Source organism: Phalacrocorax aristotelis, chromosome 7, assembly GCF_949628215.1.
Source record: "Phalacrocorax aristotelis chromosome 7, bGulAri2.1, whole genome shotgun sequence".
Lineage (NCBI taxonomy): Eukaryota > Metazoa > Chordata > Aves > Suliformes > Phalacrocoracidae > Phalacrocorax > Phalacrocorax aristotelis.
Window position 1 is genome coordinate 36,227,917 of NC_134282.1, and position 18,445 is coordinate 36,246,361.

General features: G+C 44.3%; 1 protein-coding gene across 1 annotated transcript; it reads left to right on the forward strand.

Annotated features, from left to right (window-relative positions):
• Window positions 1–6,625: 6,625 nt before the first annotated feature.
• LOC142060228 (C2 calcium-dependent domain-containing protein 4C-like) lies at window positions 6,626–8,604 on the forward strand. Its single transcript, XM_075100098.1, has 2 exons — window positions 6,626–6,910; window positions 7,186–8,604. The coding sequence occupies exon 2, from the start codon at window positions 7,241–7,243 to the stop codon at window positions 8,540–8,542; it is 1,302 nt and encodes a 433-aa protein (XP_074956199.1). The 5' UTR covers window positions 6,626–6,910; window positions 7,186–7,240; the 3' UTR covers window positions 8,543–8,604.
• The last annotated feature ends 9,841 nt before the right edge of the window (window positions 8,605–18,445 follow it).

The window sequence follows — 18,445 nt, forward strand, 5'->3', positions numbered from 1 at the left end:
ACCAACACCAATCTTTAAGACCAACTGCAAAAAGGACAACATGGTGCTGTGACCAGCAACTGTTGTTATCTCCAACCCTTGAGCCCCACGTTGGGCGCCAAAAAGACTGTCGTGGTTTAGCGGCAGCTCAGCCCCACACAGTCGCTCGCTCACTCCCCCACTGGTAGATGGGGGAGAGAATCAGAAGGGTAACTCTCGTGGGTTGGGATAAGAACAGTTTAATAATTAAAATTAAAAGAAACAACAATAGAAATGCAATGTGAAGGAGAACAACGAGAGGCGCAAAGCCCCGGGGGAGGGGGGAAGGGATGGGGGAACGAACGGCTGAAACAAACCGCCCGCACCACAGCCGCTCGCCACCCACCGACCCAATGCCACGCCGCTCCCGAGCCGCAACCTGCCCCCCCCTCAATATACTGGTCATGGTGTCACATGGTATGGCATGAACCTGCCATTGGCCAGTCGGGGTCAGCCGCCCCCACCACGGCCCTGCCCCTCCCAGCCCCCCCCCCGCCACGCGGCAGAGCGCGGGAAACTGGAAAGGTAGCCGACCCCCACAGTGAGGAGAATTAACCCCTTCTCAGCCAAAACCAGCACACTCCCATTGCAGCGTCTCTCTGGGAATGGGGCTGGGGCCAAGGGAGGAACACCCAGAAAGCCTTCAAGCCTTCACATGTGACTCCATGGAGCTGCGTTATGCTTATGGGCTCTCGGTATGACAGAGTGGCCTCCAGGCAACTGCAGTTGTTGTTATCTGGACTGAACCCAGAATCTCGCCTCCTTCAGTGACCGCTCAGTCTTTGTAGCTCATGGCATGGGAAATACAGGGAAGTGATGCCTGCCAACACACCTGTTTTTAAAGCCTTAAACACTCTGAATCAAGATCTAGCATGTTTTGACAGGTGAATTATCCTTTTTTGAAACATCCTTGGCTTGCTGCCTCGTTCATTCTCCTGAGCCTTGTTTGTACTAGCAGGTTGCTGCTTCAACATAGCAACGTTACATGGTGCATTTAAGCTTCATACATACTGTACCTGCGGGGGACACTGCAACCAGATAGGAAGCCCCAAGAACATGTATTTCAGGTGCATTAGAGCTCTAATCCTTCCTCTCTTTTCAGTTTAAGGTTGTTTCTGATATGCTGTCTTTGGGGAAGGCCTCTCTTGCATGTGTGTCTGGGTGGGGGAAAGGTTATTAAGAACTACTTGTTTAATAAAACCTGCCAGTAAGTGTTTTGCAGTGCATAGATCAACACCACCATACTTTTTGAAATCAAAATCACCTTGTTGCAGGTTTCTACATGACTATTGGAGTGTGCTGTGGCACAGTTGTAGAGGAAACTCTCAGTATTCCTATTCATGCAAGTTATGGACTACAATATATGGTCTCTAACTTGACAGTTTTAGGCTTGTGCCTTCAATGAAGATGACAAGCAGAAAAATCCTAGGAGTTATTCTTCCAAAGAATAACTACTGACATTATAATGCCTGATTAAAGTGGTAACACTGGTTAATTATCAATTTTCTGACAAATGGAATCTTTTTTTAAGGAATAAAACAATGTATAAAATGAAAAAAAATCAACACATAGATCCATAACTTTTCTCAAATTTGACTTTTTGAGATGGATGTAAATGTATTTTACCAACAGTTGAAATGCATTCCTTCTGTGGACAAGTATAGAGCGAGGACTGTGTACTAGGGAACAAAATCCACTTCCTTCTCTCTTTCTCTTTAACCTTGATAGAAGCAATCCTTACTGAATTTAAGTTTTGTGGAAACCTGTTCGCTTTACAAAGCCTCATTTTGATTTGAAAATAAAAAATATGTTTATTTTTAATATTTCATATTTAAATTTACTTAGAGCACAAAGAGGATACAGAGAATAGCTTTTCTCAGTATGTGTGTTGTTCACTTTACAGGTATCAATATAACCTCTAAATGCAACAAATTAATCTAGAATGCATGAGAATTACCATTAAATTGGCCTACATTAAGCATGGGACCAAAGTGCAGAACATGTTCTTCTATTAAGGCTACCAGAACAGAGATAGTTGTATGAAATGCTTTGATATTTATGCTTTTGTTTCTAAACAGGGAATCTGAAATGAACAATTCATTGTAGATGAGGAGCAGCTAAGGACTTTGGGTTTGTCTAGTTTGGAGAAAAGGAGGCTAAGGGGCGACCTCATTGCTCTCTGCAGCTTCCTGAGGAGGGGAGGTGGAGAGGGAGGTACTGAGCCCTTCTCCCTGGTATCCAGTGATAGGATGCATGGGAATGGTTCAAAGCTTCACCAGAGTAGGTTTAGACTGGACATTAGGAAGCATTTCTTTATCGAGAGGGTGGTCAAACACTGGAACGGGCTTCCTAGAGAGGTGGTCGATGGCCCCAGGCCTGTTCAGTGTTGAGGAGGCATTTGGACAAGGCCCTTAATAACATGCTTTAACTTTTGGTCAGCCCTGAAGTGGTCAGGCAGTTGGACTAGATGATTGTTACAGGTCCCTTCCAACTGAAATATTCTATTCTATAAAGTTGCACTGCCTGATTTGACTTCTACCCTGAGGAAAATATAAGCTATAATTCTCAAATTATAGCATGGGAATTGCTGTTAGTGAAAGTTAGACTCTACCTTCATGTTGAAATGTGTGACAGAGAAAACTACTGGAGATCATCTGCTCCTGGGCACCAAATAGTTGCGGGGGAAAATATTTCTTTAACCGATTAAAATGCTAGACTGGCTTTTCTATAAATCGCATCCGAATCTTACTGGCCCTGGATGCTATGCTGTATGTGAAGTACGTTTCATGCTGGAAGCTGGGGTTTGCATTATGGGGTTCTGAAAACTGGAAAGCATACACGGAAAATAAATTTAACATAATGTAGACAAAATAATGAAAATATGTTTTCAGATTTGAAATAGACATGAAGTAGATACTGCCCAGAATTGGGTGTATTTCCATTGTAAACATGGAAAGGCATTTAAAGCCAAATGTGGTTAGATTCCTGCATGGTCCTATACTTCAGACTGAGAGGATTTTTCCTGACTTCAGTGGTAATGGAATGAGGGATAGTATAACTGTATTGGATTTTGCGTGGCAAACGCCAGCTTCTCATCACAGGACCATGTATATGCTGGAAAGAATTAATTCCGTAGTTTGTACTTTTAAATTCTTCCAGTTAATCTGCTGTGACACAAGATACCTGAGATACTTTGCATGAAGTCCCAAAGCACCTGAAGGGCCCTTGCCACTCCTGTGCTCTTGCTGCCAAGCAGTACTCGGGCATCTGTTCTTTCATTTGTTCATTTAAAGGAGCATGGACGCTCCTCATAAAGTGATGCAGAAATTTGCCTTTGCTGATAATGTAAAATACAAGCTCCTATGTGATACAAAATAAGTGAAGAAAGATGAATTTTTTAGATTAGATTTGCTGAATGTCTGATTATTTTGTATTACTATACAAGTGCTGCAGAATGACTTGATTTAGGCCAGAAGTGGTGAGCAGATCTCTGTCAAAAGTAACAGGAATGAATCAATGTGCTATAAATTTGCTCATGATATCAATCTCTAATGAAAAACAAAACATCTAAGTGCCTCTCAGTTGAGAGTTTTTTCAAGAAACTACAGCTGAACTACTGCTGCTTTCTTTAGGAAAATAAAACTTAACAGGGTTATTTATTCTCACAGAAGCCTGTGGAAATTTTGCATAATTTAGGTAGTATAATGCACTAAGCCTTTTCAGTTTAAGAATGGCAAGCTGTTATGTTCTGTCTCACCCATGCCCGTCTGCCACACCTCCCCCTTTCACAGCAGGGCCAGAAGTTTTTCTTTTTTTGTCATCCCAGTCGTCTTGGCTGGCCAAGGGGGGCCCCACCTCCCCTGGAAGGGGGTAGCCCAAGATGTCAGCTCCTGAAGGGCTCCTCCCCCTGCCCACTGTAACTCACTGACCCGAGTGAAAGGTTTCCCCTTGCACTTCCAGGCCCTTAAACCTGTTGGTGCCATCGATGAAGACCTAGAAAACAGTTCCAAAGCTGTGTAATTATTCCAGGTAGAATCTTTCACCATAACAGCTGCAGTAGACAGGCCTTGCAGTTGTATAAAACCATGATGCTCTCCTCCCTTCCTTTACAGAAATATGCCATGGTAGTTCCTGTGTGCGCACGTGTGCAATACCCCTACGCTCAGGAGCTTGTAGAACTACAGCTTTTTAAATCAATAACTGGGACATTGCTGTTGTTTGCAGGAGAATGAAATAATTTGTAAACCACACACTGAATCAAAAACTTAAATCAGCTTAGTTAAACAAGAACGGGAAGCTGTGCCAGGCTAGGTTTCTAACCTGCTTTGGCCGATCGCAGTTTGCTAACCTAAACAACCCCTCCAGTACCGCGGCGTTTGCCTCCCCGCAGAGCCGCGGCCGACAGGTGGTGCCCAGGCCCCGCCATGGGGCTCCCCCTCCAGCCCGGCCCCGACCCCAGCCAGAAGGGAGCCGGGGCGGGGGCGGCCGGATGCCTCCTGAGCCGGGTCATCACGCCGAGTGAAGTCAAAACGGCAGCAGGAAAATATAATCCGTGCAACGCGTGCAGCGAAAATCCAGACTTCGTCCCGTGTTGCTCGGGTAGGAGGTTACCTTCTGGCACGGCTTTTCCAGCCCCTGGCCAGATCCCAGGGTTTCGCCTGTTATTCGGTACAGGAGTCGTAATAAAGCCTCGCCGCCGATTATAGGTCTTCCGGTTTAGAAGTGGTTTATTGCAGACACGGTTTTTTACCGCAACAGGAAGCCTTGTTGGTAGCGTACTTTAATTATGCGCTGAAGCTAATCACGGAAAGAAACTGTTTTGAGCACAGGAAGCTAAACAGCTGATCACACATTTGACTGCCCGTTTCCACGGGGGACGTGCAAGTACTTACGTGTTGCTGAACTCCCAGCACATCAGCAATCTGTTAAACGGATGTACAGTGCGGGCTTTACTAGGAAGAGGGAGGATACGACACATACTACCCAGTGTTAGGCACCTGCTCTCTCCTTGCAGTCACCAGGGGGCAACTGAGATCAGGAGGCTCTGAATCACCCTCGAGAAAAAACCCTAGCTCTTTAACTGTAGAGGAAGCCTGAAGAGACTAAATGGAAATTAAGTACTTAAATAGGGTAGCTACTTTAATTCACCACTGCCTAATGCCTAATGTGGACTTGACATATCTGAGGCTAAACGGCATGATTGCCAGATCTGAATTACATGTGTGAACTGTTGCTGGAAGTGATAAGGTTCCCACTAGAAAGCCCCATCTCCTTAATTTTTCTTCATTTTTAGAGCCAAATCTTCTTTTGGTATTAAAAGCAGAGGTGTGTATATTGGAACGAAGCTCACTTACTCTTTGGAAGCTACATGGTATGTAATGCATGATGTATAGTACTGTATTGCCTGGTCTGAAGCGATAACAGCTATGTGCTGCACATTCTGCCTTCTAAAGGAGAGCATCCCAGCGTCTCCCATAGCTCCTGTTACTACGCTGCTGAAAAGTGTTATTAGCTGGGGAAAGCACAAAACCTCTCTGGAAGCCTCTAAATTAGATGGAGATTATTGGAATCACACCCACAGCGACTAAATCCATTTAAGTAAACTGTAAAAGCCCAGACAACTGAAATGTTACTAGGATGTTTGGGGTGTCCTGAACTGTTTTACAAACCATGGCAGCAAGTTTTCTCTGATTTGAATCACTAGAGGATTATTATGAAAGTGAACCTTAACTGGTGTAAAACAAGCAGGAGAGAGGCCAGGCTCAGACCCAGAGCACGTGTGTTCTGAGCTCCATCTTCCAGCAGGTTCAAAACGTTCTCTGCCCCTGTAACTTGCTTGATTTGGTTTCTCTGAGCACATCTTGTCTGTTTCAAGCACGCAGTAAACATGAACTTTAGCTCTTCAGCGGGAAAAGGAAACAGAAAATTATTTGCTTACTGTCACTGTGTTACAGGCATACAGCTTCAACTGAGTATTTAGCCAACCTGTTTGGCAGGCCTTCCTGGCTCTGCAGTTAAGAATCCTATTTGCAGCTTGCAGAATAATTATAGAGCGTTTGCAGAGTCTGCTGCATTGCAGAAATGTGGCAAGAAAACTGTTGTATCCCACCTGGCTCTGCGCAGTGTCTGTTAAGCGTCACGCACGCCTGAGCTTTTGACATACTCCATCTCAAGGTGACTTGCCAAAACATTTTCCTCCTTATCTTTCTCTTCGCTGCATCTGCATTCCTGTTTCTGTCATTGCTCAGTGTCAGCGGCAGGACAATGGGTCAGGGCTCCTTTGTCTGTGTTCTTTGTGGATTACGCGGGCGAAAGGCACACATTCAGATGCAGAAAAGCAGGTTTTTTTCAAAGGAGCTTGAAAAAACGCAGTCCCCACTTCCTACTGCTCTCATGCTGGAAACCGGCCAGGATCTTGAGAAGAAAAGAAGGGCCAAGACAATTCTGTCTTTGTCCTGGGATTGGTAGCTAACCTCGGGACGCCTCTAGAAATAGGCATTAATCGAAAAGAAACGGGAAGGCGGGGAAAGAGGAGGGGCTGCTTGCTGTACAAAGTGGGGCTTCGGCCAACCCGGCGAGGGCAGCCCCCTCCCGCCGCGCCCCCGCCTTAATCACAGCGCGCCTTCCCGTGAGAGGCTCCCTTCGCAAGCTCTCCCCTCGCTGCTCTCCGCGTCCCCCCCCGCGGCGGCGGGGCAGGGTGCGGGAGGCGCGGCCGCCGGCCCAGCAACCCCCTCCTTCCGCCGGCGGGGCGGGGGGAGGCGCCCGGCGCCGCTACAAAAGCGCCGCCTCGGCGGGCGTGTGGGGGGTTCGGCTGCAGCCGCTAGGGTGCTGGAGGTTGGTCGGCAGCGAGTGAGCGCTGCTGGAAAAAACAAGTGGCTTGCGCTCGAACAAGGTACGTTCTCTGCTAAGGTAGAGATGTGGTGGAGTTTATTGTAGAGGGATCTTTCCTCTGGTACTAGCTCGATGTTGTCATATCTCTTTAGTGGTTTAGTTCTGTTCTTGTGACGAAATCCATCTGACTTCGCTAAAGATAGTGTGCTGTTTTGAACCTGTCGATAGGCTGGGCTGGTGCCAGTCCTGCCTTGAATAGTGTCCTTTGTGCCTTGTTCAGCTATAGTGCTTTCAAGAAGGATGCTCACATACTTTTGCATCTCTATGTGTCTGCAGGTGGATTTGTACTTCAAGCTTTTCCTCTTTGAGGACCTCCTGCCCAGCTACAGTGATGTGGTTCTTGGAAAAAATCAGATCATCCCATGAAAATAGAAACCTTCCTAGCTCCTCCCTCCTGGGACTGCCACCTGGCCAAAATCTGGCTGAAAAAGCCCGACTTGGGGCTGCCGCTTTTCCTAATGTGCTCACCCCTGACAGAATCCCTGAATTCTGTATTCCCCCAAGGCTGACCAGCTCTTGCCCCGTTAAGGGCACTGGCTCCCACCAGGACCACAGTTCAGAGGATGCGGATCTTAATTCTTTTGACTACAGCCCCGGCTCTTCTTTGCCACATCTCATTCAGGTGGAAAGTGCTGAAGAGATCCCAGCCCTGGAGGAAGAAAGCACCAATTCGGACCCACAGTCCCAAGCAGCGCTCTCCCTGCCTCACTTTCCCAGAGCCCCCACTTCCTATGGCTTCTGCACTTTGCTGGAGAGTCCCCACACCAGGAGAAAGGAGTCCATCTTCCATGGTGACCCACATGGTGCTCTGCCCAGCCTGATGCTGTCTCGATCCAGAGCTAACACATTCAGTGGCAAAAGGAGTATGTCTAATCCTATTGCTATCAGCTTTGCTTCTGTGAAGTTGCCTCCCAGCCATCTCCCTCTGCAGAGGCAAGGAGCCTGTGACAGTGACACTGCCTCCTCCAGCGATTCCTCTCCTTTCAGTTCTCCACTTCTCAGCAGGTCACCTCCCAGATCCTGTTCCCTGATCAAAACACAAAGTCAGGAAGGATTGCTCTGCCGAGCGCTGAAAGCCAAGAACAAATCTAGCATGGCCAGGAACAATTCTCTCTCTACAGAGGAGAGCAGCTCCACTGATAACAGCCCCAGTGCCATCAGGCGTGCTTCAGAGGGGCTGCTTGCCCTGCGGAGCTTTAGTTTGTCCTGTACTCCCGTTTTTCCCCTGGAGCTGACCTGTAGCCGGGAGAGACTAGTGGGAGAGATCACTGTGGTAATGGACAAGGGAGGCATGTTGAGGCTATCGGCTGAATACTGCTCAGAAAATGAAAGGCTGCGGATCCGCCTGATCAGTGCAGAGGGTTTATATGATGACTCCTTAGAGCCCAAAAACATAAACTGCTGTATTGCCTTCTCCCTGGTGCCAGGCAAAACACAGAAGCAAAGAAGCACTGTTATAAAGAGAAGTAGAAATCCCATTTTCAATGAGGACTTCTTTTTTGATGGCATTGCAGAAGAAGACCTTTATAGCCTCTCTGTAAGGATGAAAGCAATGAATAAAGGGTGCAGTATGAAACGGGGTTACACCTTAGGAGAACGAGAATTGCCTTTAACGAGTATGTTGTTGATGTAATACTTAAAGCAGACTAATTTTGTCAAAGTTTTCTACTGAATAAAGCTTTGGGTTGACTATTTTAGTACTTTAAAGCACTACATTGCTTCGTAGTACTCTCATGCTGTTGTGCCTTGTTTTGTTGCTTAACACTTCAAACTGTCTGAGCTATTGGTTAAATTAAAAGGTGGTTGTGGAGCAGACCTTCCGCTTGTCGAGTAGGAGGGTAGAAGGGCTTGTTTGCCTTTAGGATAAAGGATTAGGCAGTTACCAAGTCAAAGCTGTTCTGTGTTATGGCTTTCAGTGTATGGAAGGGTTGTTTTCACTCACTCTGGTCCCTAAGCCAGTGCACAGCATGTGCACACAGTAGGCACTGAACTCTGTTGCAGCTCCCAGGTACTTAACATCAGTTGAATAGACCATTTTGACAGCACTTGTATTTACAGAGAAGGATGTTTTAATGAGTCCTGTGTTCGGTGGGGGGGAGAGAGAATATGGTTTGTTTGGGTATCAGCCCTTCTCCTACAATGGAGGCGGAGGATTTAGACTCCCAAAGCAGGTGTAAGCTTGTGTTGGTGGTATCAAGATCAGCTTCTGAGCAGCTGCTAAAAGCCAGTGCAGGCAGGGCTGTCTTTCTCTCCACAGACCTATACTATCATCCCTGAACAGTGAGGTGGCTCCTGCCTGGAGTCACTAAGGAGTGGGTGATTGCTGCAGTATCGTTACCGTCTTCAGTTGCCTTTCCTTTCCATGGCTGATTTCACAGCTGTCATGATGAAGTTGCCAGGTAATTTTGGTCAGGAATGTACCCTGGAGTTGTAACCCTCAGCAATTCAGCCATCGCATCCTTTCTGAAACTGAAGCAGATAGGGTATTAATATGGCTAGGGCAAAGGCTAGTTTGGGATCTCTGGGTTGAATTCCTGCTTTGGCTAATGACTTGCTGCTCTCCTTGTTCAAGTCATTGTGATAAAATTAGGATAATCTTTCTCTGTCCTGTACCAGCAAATAGTGAGTGGCTGAGGCACTAGCTTTAACACCAGGAGAAACACAGAGGTGCAGAGCTCATTCATCCTTGAGGCCACATTCCTTTTTTTTTTTTTTTTTTTTCCTCCTCACACACACACTCCAGCGGAGGTGGCCTGGGGGCTAGGTAAAACAGATAAACTCAGGAACTGCAGCTGTCCAAGTGGGAGGAGGCAGAAACTCTGTCTTGGAAGTCCAGGCCTGTTGCTGCATCCCTTGATTAAGTTGCAGTCTTCATTAAGTGAGGGTAGATAAGCCTTAATGGAGGAGCAATCCCCACTGGCATGGGGCACAGAAAAGGAAGGTTTTCGTCTGTGTTCCCTGTGAGGCTGTAGAGACTTATTTAGCTTATGCCAAATCTGCAGTTTAACGGCTCTTTCAAAAAGTTTGCTAGCAGATCTTCCCCCTGCCCTGGCATACTTTTTCTGGCAAAAGTATGCCTGCAAATTATGGGACTATTCATGGCAGGTTCTGGTATTGAATCATTTGATTCTGTTTCAGACTTACGTATCCCAGGAAGGATTTTTTTTTTTCCTCTGATAGCAGAAAAAGCCCAAAGGATGTTAACTGTGACCACAAGTGCTCAGAAATGCCCACTGCTAATCCTTGAGCCAGCTCACGTGAGATGCTTCTAAAACCAGAATCCTTGTACAAAGGACAACTTGCACAGGAAAATGGCTGGGTATATGCCCAGAAGCTGATTGTAATCAAATGGAATAATAATCCCTTTGTGCTAAAGGAAAGAATTAAATGTACTGACACACTGTGCAGCTGGAGGTGATGCACTGACACTTGTATCCTTGAATCTGGGCAAATGGGCCATAAGGGAAAAGCTAAAGGAAGTGGGGAGAAGTGAAATTTAAAAATGTGACTTCAAGGAAGATTCAATAATGCTGCAAAAAGTTAAGCCCAAAAATTAATAGGTTATGGCATGGGGTCTCCAGAAGAAAGACGGAAGCTCTCTCTTCAGACTTGTCCACCATCACATTTTTAATTCTTGGGACTTGAGGTCTCTTCACAGGTACACCCACATGGGGAAAGAGGCTGAGGTAATACAGAAGAGAACAGTACATGTGTCAGGGGATCTTGTACTGTCACACTACAGTAAGTATCTATCTACCCTGTGATACATACCATGCAGGTGCTGTGCTGCAGGGACACGGAATGACGGAATGGTTAAGATAGAAAGGGGCCTCTGGAGACTCTATCACCCAGCTCCAGCTGAAAGCAAGGTCAGCTCCAGCAGGTTGCCCAGGACCATGTCCAGTTGGGTTTAGAGTGTCTCCAAGGGCAGAGACTCCAGTATCTGTTTGGGAACCCTACTCCACTGTCTTACCACTCTCTCTAAAAGTTTTTTGTTCTGCATAAGTGGAATTTCCTGTATTTCAGTTTGCACTCATTGCCTCTTGTCCTGTCACTGAATACACCTGAGAAGAGCCTAGCTCCACCGTCTTCACTCCTTGCCATTGGATATTCATACACATCAACAAGATCTTCCCTGAGCCTTCTCTTCTGCAGGCTAACGGACATAGTGTAGTTACTGGCATAGAAGAGAAGTGCTTGTGAAGTCTTATCCTTCATCAGGCAGGGAAAGACTGGTGGTAGGACTGCATGCTGGACGGTGACTTGCTACTTCAGCTAAAAGCAGCAGAAGACTTGCAGACCTCATTCAAAGGCAGACTTCCCCTGTTTTTCTTTAGTAAATAATCTAACTTCATTTTTTTCTTAATAATATAAGAACTTTAATATAAGAACTCTGAATTAAGTACCTATTCAGCTAAATTAGCGAGACTCAGGACTAAGTATGCCTGTAACACTAGATGGAAAACACTTTTGGTGCCCCCACCCATTTAAATGTGCCTTTTTACATTTTGGGGTATTTAATCCTTTTTGTGTGCTTATCAGGGTGTTGTTCATATTAGAAATTGAAAGCCGTAATACAGTTTGAACACTTCCATTTGCTTTAATATTGGAGGGCATAGGACTTGTTTTCTTGTGCTCTTATAGGTCAGCTAAGCCATAACTTGTGAACTCCTACAATGCTGCCTATGCTGCAGCTGCTTTCCAAAAGCGTCAGCGTTATTGGGGCTATTACGTAAAACACCTGCATAAGCAAACAAGAAGGCAACTGGGTACTTCAGCCTGGAAAAACCCATGATGCCTCAATGCTTATGTGAGAGTCAACAGTAAGAAGAAAATCCACCTCCTGGCACTAGCAAACAGCTACACAGAGTTAAGAAATAATCTCTTCAGAAGTTGTCTGAACTTCTAAAACACCATGAAGATACAGTAGCATAAACTATTCTCTCAAGTAAAATTCCTGCTTTGGTGTAGTCTGGTCAGCTGTGTTCAGTGGCACTCACTGGTTGGAAGGTCACCTCTTAATTTCATTTTTAAAAAAACTCTGACAATTGTTTGGGGAAAAGAAGGTCTTTCTGCCAAGGTCCTGGACTAGTGTTTTGCTAAGCAAATATTATTTGTTTCAGCTGCACTGGAAGTACCACTTGTGCTGGCGTTTTCAAACCCAGTTGTTTTAAGTATGTCTCTTCAATTCTGGACAAATGCTATTGTAAAGGAAGTCTTATGTTTTTTCTTTCCAGAAATCAACACAGGTTATACTCAGATGTAGTTTGTGGTGCAATGTACTGAAGTACAGCAGGGCAAAATGCAATTCTTATAACTAGGCTGCTTTTCAGGTACAGTTCAGGGAAACAAATATCTATGACCTAAAAAGCCTGACAGAACAGACATGTAGACTGGGGATTAGGCAGCACAGTGTATGCAGTGTCAAATTCCATTTATTGCACCATTTGTTCTAAGCTACTCCCATTTCTCAAAATGCCTTTGGAGAGTCACTGCTGAAAATGGCACCTACGCCACCTCCAAGTGCCTTCTCTGAGGGGACCTTTTGAGGAGGCTGGTACTTCTGTTCCTGCAGCTTGACTTTTCAATCAGCTGTAGTGACTGTGGTGAAAGACTGAGCATATGATGGAGCCTAATGGGCAAAAATTCTTCTAGTTTTTAGTGTAACTAGTTTTTAGTCTAATTGCTGTGGGTAACTTTTAGCTTCCTCAGAGAATTGAGGAAAGAACAGCTAGATGAATGTAGAAATCTCTGAAAAGCCTATCTTCAGGTTGCGAAGCTACTTACCCCAGGCTGGGGAAGCTGTCCTGCAGAGATCTGTGTAAATTGGATTGCACAGTGTAAGGACCTCTGTGCAGGACCACTGGGGAGGGCATGCCCCTGGCCATGTGCTTGCTGTGCTGTCCCAAGGCTCTCCAGTGACTGCTGCCTGCTTCAGAGATGGACAGTTGTCCTGCATCTAGGTTAGAGATCTTCTATCTTGCATAGGTGGCTGAATTGTTGGCACGGTATTTGGCCAAGGTAAGAAAGGTAATGAGTCACATCTATTGACGGCTTTTTGCAGCAGGATGTTTGATTAAAACAAACAGTAGCTTTATACTCACAAGATGAATGTCATAAATTAGATGCTATCTGTTTTCCATTACTATGTGCTCCAAAAAAAAAAGCATATAAGATTAATCTGCATATTTCAATGAGGTGGCATTTCAAAACAGACTTAATGCTGAGGACTGTCACTCACATGTACTCTAATATCATTATTAATAGTGTCTTAGAAGAAAAGACTAAAATTATGCTAAACAATCTGTCTTCATAGTGGAGGTAAAATGAAGTTTAATGTTGCAGAGTGTCTGTGAACTAACCTACTTTGCATCAAGCTGATTGATATCAAACACAGGTGGCAGCAGGGGACAGAGCTGCAGATGCCCAAATCCATACCTCAGTCTGTTCTGTGCACAGCATCATGCAGAGTGGGGAAAAAGGGCTACATTCTTCTTTGTGCATCAGCCTCCATCAGGATTACTCTGCAAGTCAGGTGTTTTATGCTGCTGGTTCTTTGCATTTAAGGGATCCTTATGAGAGGAAAAGAGTAGGTTTTTGCTCCTGTCAGGAACAGAAATGGCTACGGACCACATTGCTGATGGTGTATGACAGTTGGGCTGAGGTACTGGGAATTGAGCACGGTTCCAGAGATGAGAGGAAGGGTCCAACAAACAGGAGTGAAAAGACTTAACCTCTTTTGCCACCAGATACCACAGGTGACCAGACAGCTCTGTCTTCTGATTTTATTATTCCTTCTGCTATTACTTTTCTATTTCTCGCTATAAATGTTCTAATGCTGCAAAATTAGCTATCCTGAGTGGTACAGTGAGAACCTGACCTTGTCAAGCATTGCATGTACTAGACAGGAAAGCACTGAACAAGATTTTTCAGCTTGCTTCCTCTGTGTTAAATCTTAATGATTTTTCTACTTGCATTTCTCAGCCTCTTCAGTGCAAATTCAGGAAGCATTTGAAGGAGCACAAAGTGAGAGAGAAAGTTGGCTGAAAAACCTTAGAGATGCTTCTTCTTGGTGAGAGGGCCAGCCAAAGTTCTGGGTCTTCATTACATTGCTATACTGAAGAAGCATGTACAGGGAAGCAAGTCACAGCCCATCTCTTTAAACTGTTGCTGTGATGTACTTGAGTTCACACAGGATTAGTTTTGCAATGCTTGCATGCCTGCATGCTGTGGATTTAATGTGGCTATATCCCACCATGTTCCTCAGCTGCCTGTAAGGAAGAACTCTTCCCTGTCTTTACATAATAGGTGAGAAAGACATTGAGAAGAGCACTCAGGTAAGAGGCTTATGTTAAAGGTGCTCATTTTCTCACATGCAGAGGCCAAGGATGAGATGAGGTAGCTTAGAACAGCACTGCATGAATTCTCATGATTATTTCTATCATCCCTTTATGAAAGTGCACTGTTCCAGAAGCTGAAACTGTTTAACTTCAATCTTTGCTCTGGTTTTGGTGGTGGGTTTTTTTTATTTTTGTCAAACTTTCCAGTGTTAACCATTAGCTGTTTCCAGTGAGCAATAAACCTGAACCAGTCAATATAATAGTGGTAACAGATGCTGCTGTCTTGAAATGCCAGAGCCACATTAAGTATGTCTGAGGTTTCCCTGATTTCACCAGATCATTTAATTTATGTAATTGTGATTCTAGAAGATACCCTGGTTGTAAGCATGTGTTACTTAACCCTTTCTGGCAGTCCAGTGCCCATAGCTGTACCTGCCAAAATTGCTTTGAGCTGAAATCCCAACCATTACATTCTGCAGAATGAACTGGGCACAGCTGGCTTTTGCAGTGCTGGATGCCAGAGCTATAGCTGAGCTGGAGGGCCCAGCTCAGCTCCTGCCTGTTCTTAAGCAGTGTGAAAAAGCTTTGGTGTTAAAGACAGGCTCAGCATGACCTGCTGCCCAGCCTGCAGGGACTGATGTACTGAAGCTGAAGCTAAACACTGGAGGGGCAGGGTGAGGAAGGGGGTGTCACCTAGTAAAGCTTGTTGAAGGCAAATAGCTCATGCTGAGTGTTGACAATAGCAATGATGAAAAAGCGACTGTGGTAAATGCTGACTTTCACAGCCCTAATTAGCTTGCTGTCAAAGCTGATTCAAGCCAGTAATTCAGCTGTGCAGTTTTAGATCAGTTGGTCTGTGGGGGAGGGAGAGTCAGGTTTCCACAAATGATTTTTAATGGATAAGAAAAGTTCCCAAACTGACAAAGCAGAGGCTTTGTCAAGTGTGGTGCTGTAAAGGAGGATATCCAAGTAGGTGCAACTGGCTTCAGAAACATCTCCTCAGATAGGGTGATTATCCCTGTGCCCTTACAAGGGCAATGACAGTGCATGTCATGTGTACATGCATCAATGAAGGTGCAATGACAATTGCACAAGGATACAATGCACCTGAGAAATAATTTTGCATTTTTATTTTTGAGATAAAACTTCTGATTTCCTTTCAGAAAAGTTCTTAAACTATTCTACAGCTTTGTTGCTGTTAACATAGCTGCCTTTGTAGCAGGATGCTTTGCTGGGGTAGGTACTTTTTCCAGAGGAATCTGAAACAAAACCATTAGTATGAAAAAGTTGGTAAAACTGAGAGCTATTCCTAACCCACTGGGAGCATTGGATGTTATCCAAGTCTGCACAAAACTTAAGCACAAATCTAATTCAATAGTGAGTTTTCTAAGACCTATCCTAAATATTTCTATTGGAAAGGAATGGGCACATCTAGTAAATGTAGATGAAGAGGTGTGTGAAGCATCTGGAATATTTCTGTATTGTCATTAAAATGCATTTGGCTTCCTTTAGCCATCTGCTTTAAAGATACCTTACTAGGAATGAATGAGTTAAGGTTACCTCAGAGATGGGACTGGGTGGAAGTTACAGGACAACAGACATGTCCAGCTAGCAGGAATGATTTGTCACCCTTGGAAGTTACTATGTGGGCACGGGAGAAGAGGACTGTTTATTGTCGAAGGGTCCATGGGAGCAGAACACTTGAGAGTTTAATTAATTGAACGAAGGGAAACAAAGGGGTATTTAATCTGTGGGACCTTTTTAAAGGTCAAAATGTAGCATACTCTCAGGGAAGTTATTGGAAGAAAAACTGATAAAGTAGAAAACCAAAATGCGTGACTAGGAGTATCAGTATGGAGCTAATCTGCTCCACTTATTTGTGTTTCCACTCAGTGTGCTGTAAACAGATACTATTTGATGACTGGGTACCACTCATAGTTCACTTTTTTTTGATAAGAACTCTTTCTTTTCTAAAGAAAACCAGTCCTTGTTATGGCATTGGCCCATGACTTTTTGTCAACTTCAGAATCACAGAACAGTTGAAGCTGGCAGGGACCCAGAGACCACCTAGTCCAACCCCTTGCTCGAAGCAGGGCCAGCTACAACAGGTTGCTCAGGACCATGTCCAGTCAGATATGGAGTATCTCCAAAAGATGAAGACTCTACAACCTCTCTGGGCAGCCTGTTCTAGTGCTTGGCCATCCTGAGAGTAAAAAAATTTGTGTTTTTTTTCTCCTCTTTCTCCTTTTGTGTCGTCTTATGTTCAAATGGAATTTCCCATGTTTCAGTCTGTGGCCATTTTGTCTTGTCCATTCTGATAGCACTGAGAAGAGTCTGACTCCATCTTCTTTGTTTCCTCAGATCACACCTCCCTTGTTCCTTTTATTCAGTTTCACCTTCCAAAGACAGAAGGTGACTTCCCTGGATGTGTTTTGCTAATACCAGAAACGTAATATAAGATGCCTTGCCCATCTTGGCTTTCTTAAAGTACTACAAATATCTGTAGTCTGATCCTGCTTATGTTATATGCAAAGGAAATCTCTGAAGAATGTCATAAGTGCCAAACTGAAAACTTTTAATACCCATTCAAGATGAAATGTTATCAGTATAAAATGCAAGTGTTGGAAAACTGAGAGAGATTTAAAACCTGAAAAGCTGAAAGCTTTACACATTTACTTGTAAGAAATACTGCAATATTTAAAGCCTCCCCTTCTGTTATTTGCCAGTAATGCAGAACTTGATGTTTACAACTTAAATCCAAAATCAGGAAACTGTGGCCCATCAGAGGAGTGCAAGACAACTAACAGTCTTGTTTCTTATTGAAAGAAGGCATCTTCCAACAATGGAGAACTAGAAAGTGTACATTAAAAAGTACACAAATGGAGTACAGCAGAGAGCTAAATCAGACTGGTGTACTAAACACTAATAAAAATCATTGCTGATGTTTGTTTGCTCTCTATATGGGTAAGTCAGCAAAGATCTTGAGATTATATGTTTGGATTGCGGATTGCAGAGAGTTAAAATATTCAATGCCATGAGGGCAGGTATTTCCAGTGGTTAGCTGAAATGGATAATAAAAATAAATGTCACTGAGAGGCTCCAAGACTCAGTGCAACTGTAGTGCTGGTATGGGACAAGGTGGGATGTAAATTGCTCTAGCTTGTAAATTTCTGATAGGTGCAAATATTTAGTACGTGGGATGCCAAACACTGGAAGACTTAGTATCAGTTTCCTATGGAAAGAAGAGATCTATGTGCCTAGAGAATAAGGGTGAGGTGCAGAATTTTATTCAAACTTTGTTAGGAACTAATTTGATTGCAGCCAGTAGGGACAAAATACATTAATGAGAAAGGTCTTAAACCAGTACCCCACCAAAAAACCCTAGATCCTCAAATACTCTTTGTTGTCTTTGAGGAAACTAACGCCCTGGTCATCAAGATATATGCCTAGAAGCATTTGAGCTTTGGGGGCTTTTGTGTCTAAGCTTAAAATAGTGCCTGAAAACTATTGGTGATAAGTGGTGTGCATAGTATCTGCAGCTGGTCAGCAGTTGCCTTCTTTGGGTGATTTGCATAGTCTTGACAACCCCTTAAATTAAACTGATGGTTCTAAGTAGCAATTCAGGTGCCACCTGAATTAAGTTTTATTACTCAAACTGCTAAAGTTGAGTAGGTGATGTATTTGTGCTGGGCTCTAGTAGTTTCTGACAGTGGCCAGTGGGAGTTCTCTTTTCTATAACTGCCTTGTTTTACTTGTAACCAAGAGGCGACCTGCTCATGTGGAGTGCTTTGGGCAGCAGTAACTCTGAATGCTACCACAGCAAATGTGCAAATTCTTGGTGAGCTTTTTTAATGACTTTGTGCAGTTTAACTGCATGCTGTGTTCCCCTTTGGGGCAGATGACATGACTGAGTCAGATACAGCACTGGTATTAGGAGTATAACCCTTTTGACAAGCTGTAGGAGGGGATGTTCCCTGCTTCAGACACATGAGCAACATTAAATTTAGGGTAATAGATATAAAAAAACCAGCTTCCTGTGTGACTGTTACTTCTGACCTGTACCAGTCAAATTACTTGGTAGCTTTCCCAACGGTGAAAATAAACGGACTGTTACATTGCTTAATGGAAATCTTGTCTATATAGTGCTTGATCTGCTAAATAAGATAGTTATCTATGGCCCCCCCTCTTCTTGAATT

What these genes read in the sequence shown, in the direction of transcription:
- LOC142060228 (XM_075100098.1), top strand. Translation starts at nt 7,241, where the DNA reads ATGTGGTTCTTGGAAAAAATCAGATCATCCCATGAAAATAGAAACCTT.